At 34.6% G+C, this 7,013-nt stretch overlaps 1 protein-coding gene and 1 non-coding gene across 2 annotated transcripts; both read left to right on the top strand.

The window, feature by feature from the left end:
* Positions 1–1,440: 1,440 nt before the first annotated feature.
* On the top strand, positions 1,441–2,033 carry LOC131038210 (uncharacterized mitochondrial protein AtMg00810-like). Its single transcript, XM_057970564.2, has 2 exons — positions 1,441–1,902; positions 2,019–2,033. Exons 1-2 carry the CDS (start codon positions 1,441–1,443, stop codon positions 2,031–2,033), a joined length of 477 nt encoding a protein of 158 aa, XP_057826547.2.
* A 1,954-nt stretch (positions 2,034–3,987) lies between these two features.
* Positions 3,988–4,060, top strand: TRNAV-UAC (transfer RNA valine (anticodon UAC)). Its single transcript has one exon. It is a non-coding gene; the product is annotated as a tRNA-Val (tRNA).
* The last annotated feature ends 2,953 nt before the right edge of the window (positions 4,061–7,013 follow it).

Below are 7,013 nucleotides of genomic sequence, written 5' to 3'. Positions count from 1 at the left end.
CCGTATGATCCTCAACAGAACGGAGTAGCAGAAAGGAAGAATAGATCCATAATCGAAGCAGCAAAAGCCATGATGCTCGATCAAAACCTTCATATTTCTTTTTGGGCGGAAGCTTCAAATACAACAGTATATATTCAAAATCGGTGCCCACACTCCACATTAGAAAACATAACACCAGAAGAAGCATTCACAGGGATCAAACCAGATCTAAGTCATCTCAGGATATTTGGATGTTTTGTATACATTCATGTACCTAAAGAGAAGAGGACAAAACTAGAACCATCAAGTAAGAGAGGCATACTTGTTGGTTATAGTGAAAACACAAAAGGGTATCGAATTTACATTCCAGGACAAAAATATGTTGAGATAAGTAGAGATGTGAAATTTGATGAAAATAACTCATTTAAAAACTTTGAAGAAGATAACATCCTAGAGATAGAAGAAGATCTCACTGCTGAAATTGAGAGGGAGGATATAGAAGAACCTGAATCTCCTGTCATTGAAAATGAGAATACTAATATAATCAATAGTAAGAAAAGGCCATTATGGGCAAGGCAAATAATTAAAGAAAATAATGTAGAACCAAATGAAATATCTCATGAGAGTAAAAGGACAAGAACTCAAAAATGTTATGCAGCTCTTATAACAGAAATCAATAACTCAGAACCATCAAATACTAAGGAGACATTGTCTAATCAAGCATGGAGAGAGGCAATGATTGAAGAATATCAATCTATAATAAAGAATGATGTCTAGGACATAGTACCTAGACCTAAAAACAAAACCGTTGTCTCTTCTAGATGGCTATTCAAAACTAAATATGCTTCTGATGGAAGTATTGAAAAACATAAAGCTCGGTTTGTTGCTAGAGGGTTCTCACAAAAAGCAGGTATTGATTATGAAGAAACATTTGCTCCTGTAGCATGGTATACATCAGTCAGAACCATTATTGCTATAGCAGCCTCTAAAGGATGGAAGATACACCAGATGGATGTGAAAATAGCATTCCTTAATGGCATTATTGAAGAAGAAGTATACTTAGAGCAGCCAAAAGGGTTCATTATACATGATGCATCAAAATATGTTTGCAAACTCAAGAAAGCACTATATGGGTTGAAACAAGCTCCTAGAGCTTGGTATGAAAGGATAAACAACTATCTTTCAAAATTAGGATACTCTAAAAATAATGCAGATCCTAACATTTACTTTAAGATAACAGATGGCAACATGGTTATTTTAGTTCTTTATGTAGATGATCTTTTAATAACAGGAGAGGATCATCTTATTACAAAATGTAAGCAAAAACTCACTACTGAATTTGACATGAAAGATTTAGGACTATTACATTATTTCTTAGGGTTGGAAGTATCTCAAAAGGAAGGCTATATTTTGTTAAATCAACATAAATACACTATTGATATTCTAACCAGATTTGGAATGATGGAGTGTAAGCCTTTATCCACACCTATGGAAACAAATTTGCACAAACTCAAAGTTGAAGCAGAAGAGTCTGAACCTATTGATCCTACATTGTATAGAGAAATTGTTGGTTCTCTTATGCACTTGGTGAACACTAGACTTGACATCTGTTATGCAACCAATGTTGTGAGTCACTTTATGTGTGAGCCCAAGAAAATTCACTTAATGGCAGCTAAGCATATCTTGAGATATCTACGAGGATCTATTGGATTTGGGCTAAACTATGAACAGGTAGAAATCAATCTTCAAGGATATTCTGATTTTGATTGGGCTGGAAGTACGACGGATCGGAAAAGCACTACAGGGTGTTGCTTCAATCTTGGATCGGCTATGATTTCCTGGTTCAGTCGAAAACAGTCAGCAGTAGCATTAAGCTCCACTGAAGCTGAATATATGGCAGCATCCATGGGAGCACGTGAAGCTGTATGGTTAAGAAAGCTATTATTTGGATTGTTTGGAAAACCTTTAGATCCAACTGTGATTCACTGTGACAATCAAAGTTGTATCAAGTTATCTGTTAATCCAGTTTTCCATAACAGATCCAAACACATTGAGATTCCATATCATTACATAAGAGATATGGTAGATAGAAATGTTGTAAGGCTAGAGTACATTAGTACTGAAGAACAGAGTGCTAATATTTTCACTAAGCCACTAGCAAAACTGAAGATAGAATACTTCAGAAACAAACTTGGTATGATCAAGTTGTGAAATATGATTTATATTCCTCTTATTTATAAGTTTTTATTCATGAATAAATGTAAAAAAAAATGTGTATATTGCAATATTGTGTAAAATGATCATTTGTGTGGGTTAACGTTTCAAGGTGACGATCTTGTAAATGGTTAACCAAAGTGTCAAGATAGACTACTTAAATGTGTGTCCTGATTGTGCGGAGATCTTGACTCTTGTTATTACTGGATGTGTAATAACGAAACCATATCATGATAGACTACTTAATTGTGTGTCCCGACTGAGCGGAGATCATGATATTCAAGTCTATACTCATGATGAGACTACATTAACTTGTATGTCCCGAAGTGCGGATGTCATGATAGACTTTTAATGATTAATACTCACTAAGAGGGAGTGTTAAGATATAGCTTCATTCGTATATATATATATATATATATATATATATATACTTTATTATAATGAAGAAGTTGTAATAAATGTTATTATCATTATTATTAATATAGTAATGATAATATTATAATGCATGATAAATATTACATTATATTATATTATCATTACTATATTAATAATATAGTAATGGTAATATTAATACATTATCGAAATGAATGATGAAATGCATTGCCGACACTGCTGTATACATTGCCGACTGCTGTTTGCGTCGGCTTACATTAAACAGTCTCCATGTTAATGTAAGCGATTGTTGTTAACAGTCGCTTACATTAACATAGCGACTATATACTATATACACCGTTTCATTGTTATGCGATGTTTCATTTGAGAGTCACGATCCTTGAGAAGTGACCGATCATAATTATATATATATATATATATATATATATATATATATATTGTGTGCAGTGAAGGTTCGAATACAATCAGTTAAAAGGTTCATTGCTATTCTCCCCTCACTGCGTACAATATTATATGCTTCAAATTAAAACAAAGATACACATATATATATCAGCATTAAATAAATAACAGTACTGAATATATTAACAGTGAATATATTCCCAAAGATCTGATTTCTTAACAATCTATACATCAACACGATGATTTTCAACGAACTATTTAGGGTTTCCTTTGTTGTGTTTCATAAAGTTTTTTCATTTTTGTTTGATTGTAGTTTATACTACACTAAAACACTTGCAACATTTCTATGCTCAGGTTAGTTTGGATAGGGTTGAGCATTTTATTCAGGCAGTTGGATCACATGAGGGCGGGATATTAAAAAAATGATCTTATATACATCAGGTATCTGCAATCCTTTTTGTTGACTCTATGAAGTATTAATTTAGTCATGTTTTTTACCTTCATTTGTTGAAGGCATATTTCTTTTTATTGTTAAGCATTCAGAATGCACAACTAATTGCACATAATGACGAGATACCTTATAGGAATTGCTATTAATAGACATATGTTTAGTTGCTAGCTTTCTATGTACAAACTTGAGATAGAGAAGCATTTTACATTTGTGTTGCTAGCTTTCTATGTACAAACTTGAGATAGAGAAGCATTTTACATTTGTGTATCAATATACTGAAATTAAATGTGTCATATGTGATGATGTCATAGATATTCCATAATAGAATTCAAATCTTAATTGAACTATGGGTGCTGAGCATACTGGTTTAAAGTGCTTTCCATTGATGATTGTGAATTCTTGCTTGTTTTGAAATCCTCTCTTGTAGATATTTTAGATAGTGATGTGATGTCCTTAAACATTGATTCATTGTCATCAAGTACTTGATTTTGTATTTTGTAGAAATGTATGTTTATAGGCTAACATAGGATACATGGTATATTATTCTTTAAAGGGTGCTAGCTCAAATGGAAGAGCATCTGCTTTACAAGCAGAAGGATGGTGGTTCAATTCCATCGTACCCTAAAATGACTAAATATATGACCAGTTGACAGCAAAGTAATGATTAAAATGACCAGTTGACAACAATTATATGACCAGTTGACAACAAAGTAATGATTAAAATGACTAAATATACTACCAATTGACAACAATTAATGACTAAATAAATGACCAATTAACTACAATCAATGATTAAATTAACGACTAAATAAATGACTAGTCAACAACAATCAATGACTAAATAAATGACTAAATCAATGACCAAATTGATGACCAAATTGATCAATTAAAACAACCAATAAATGATTAAAATAGTTTAGTCATAAATTTGGTCGCACAATTTATGATTGGCAATAAACTACCAATGGTCATGTGATCAAATTTAGTCATTTATATGCAATTTTTGGTAGTTTATTTAGTCATATATTGCTATTTTTGTACTAGTGACCATGGCTACTCCCATGTGTGAAAAAAAAAAACACACGTACAAAAGATTCATCACGGAATCTCTCAACATGATGTTGTCATGGAGTCTCTCAATATGACATCTACCATGGCTTCTCCCAGAGGGTGGAAAGAACCACATCTTTGGCTCAGAGATGGACAAGGGCTTTCACCTCAAATTTCTCTGTCACAGAGAAAGATGCATTATAGCAAATCACAAAAGATCACTGATGTTGAGTCTCCCTCTTAGCAAGGGCTTCATTCTCCACAACTCCAAGCTTGTCTCGAAAATGCACACACTTCACTCTGGAGAGAGGCTTGGTGAGAATATCAGTCGTTTGTTCATCAGTGCAAATATAATTGAGTTGAATTGCTTTCCTCAACACCATATCTCTAATATAATGGTATTTGATCTCAACATGTTTTGTTCTGTCATGAAACATTGGATTAACATATAGCTTCACACAATTTTGATTGTCACAATGAATGACAATGGCTCCAACGTTTGTCCAAACAATCCTACAAGGAGCTTCTGAAGCCACACTACTTCTCGAGCTGCTACACATGCTGCAATATATTCGGCCTTTGCAGTGCTTAGTGCCATTGAAGACTGCTTCCTGCTACACCAAGAAATCATGGCAGACCCCAAGCTAAAGCAACATCCAGAGGTGCTCTTCTTGTCAACTATGCTTCCGACCCAATCATAATCAGAGTAGCCTTGTAGCTTTAGATCTACACTGAAAGAATATCTCAAATCATATCCAACTGTGCCACGCAAGTATCTCAAGATATGCTTAGTTGCAACTAGATGAATTTGCCTTGGTTCACACATGAACTGAATGAGGGCACTCACTGCATAGCAAATGTTTGGTCTAGTATTGACTAGATACCTTAACGATCTAATCAACTACCGGTACATAGCAGGATCTACTAGATCTAAACTAGCTACTGACTCACTTAACTTCTTCAAACTTGTTTCCATCGATGTAGTCATAGATTTGCAATCCATCATCCCAAATCTCTTCAAGATATCTATAGTATATTTTCCTTGATAGAATATCTCTTTGGGTCTCTGCCACACCTCGAATCCTAAAAAGTAATGCATAAGACCTAAATCCTTCATTTCAAATTTAGAAGCTAACTCCTTGCATTTGACAATGAGATGATCTTCTCTAGTAAGAAACAAGTCATCAACATAAAGAACCAATCTTAGAGTCTCACCATCAATTACCTTGAAGTAGATATATGAATCTGCGTCATTCTTGGAGAATCCCAAGCTCATCAAGTATCTATCAATCCTCTCATACCAAGCACGAGGTGCATGTTTAAGGTCATACAATGTCTTTTTCAATATGCATACATGTGATTCATTTCGATAAATCACAAACCCATATGGTTGTTCAATGTACACTTCTTCTTCAATTACACCATTAAGGAATGTTGTCTTTACGTCCATTTGGTGTAGCTTCCGTCTTTTAGTTGATGCAATAGCAATAATAGTCCTGGTGGATGTATAGCGAGCAACAAGAGCAGAGGTCTCCTCATAATCTATTCCCTATTTCTGAGAGAATCCTCTAGCCACAAATCTTGCTTTGTAATTTTCAAAGATACACTTGCTTAACAATGCTTGATCTTGAAAAGCCACTTGGAAGATACAACTGATTTCCTTTTTGGTCTAGGTACAACATCCCAAACATCATTCTTGAGAATGGACTGATACTCCTTTGTCATAGCATCTTTCCATACTTGCTGAGTTGATGCTTCCTCAATGCTAGAAGGCTCGGGCTCAGTGATGTGGCTTGTTGATGCCACATCACTTGGAAACTTTTGTGGTCTTTTGCTTTCTTTGAATGTGCCTCTAGGAGCTACATACTTTTCTACATCTTGCATAGTCTGTCTAGCCCATAGAGGTCTCTTTCGACCTATAGAAATATCTCTTGGACCATCAGTAGGTTCCAAAGGCTTAACTGGATCAATAGCCTCTTTAGGTTCAGTAGACTCCCTTTAAATCTCGGGAGTATGATCAATGTCCATGTCCCAAGGAGTCTCCTGGTCTTCATTATCTATCTCCATGTATGAACCTTTAGATCTTTTGAAAGCAACATCTTCTTCAAAAGTGACATCCCTGCTGATCTCTATATGTTTCTGTCCTGGAATGTAAATCTTGTAGGCTTTTAAAGATTCATTGTAACCCACAAATATTCCTTTCTTGCCAGATGGTTCTAACTTAGATCTCTTATCTTAAGGCACATGAATATAAACAGGACAACCAAAGATTCTCAAATGACTAACGTCAGGTTTCACACCTGTAAATGCTTCTTCAGGAGTCACATTTTCCAATATTCGATGAGGGCTCCAATTCTGAACATACACTGTAGTTCTGGATGCTTCTGCCCAAAGGAAGGTGTTGTCCTCATTTTTAAATTTTCAAAAATGTGACAACCCCTACAATTTTTTGCTTAAAATGTGTCATTTTTGTCTCCAAGGCATGTTTTACGAGGTACAAAACTCACATTTGTTAGTGTCTAATCTT

The sequence above is a fragment of the Cryptomeria japonica genome, chromosome 10, assembly GCF_030272615.1.
Source record: "Cryptomeria japonica chromosome 10, Sugi_1.0, whole genome shotgun sequence".
In the NCBI taxonomy this organism is placed as follows: Eukaryota; Viridiplantae; Streptophyta; class Pinopsida; order Cupressales; family Cupressaceae; genus Cryptomeria; species Cryptomeria japonica.
The sequence above is the reverse complement of the archived record's forward strand: the minus strand, read 5'-3'. Positions and strand labels throughout refer to the sequence as shown.

What these genes read in the sequence shown, in the direction of transcription:
- LOC131038210 (XM_057970564.2), top strand. Translation starts at nt 1,441, where the DNA reads ATGGAGTGTAAGCCTTTATCCACACCTATGGAAACAAATTTGCACAAA.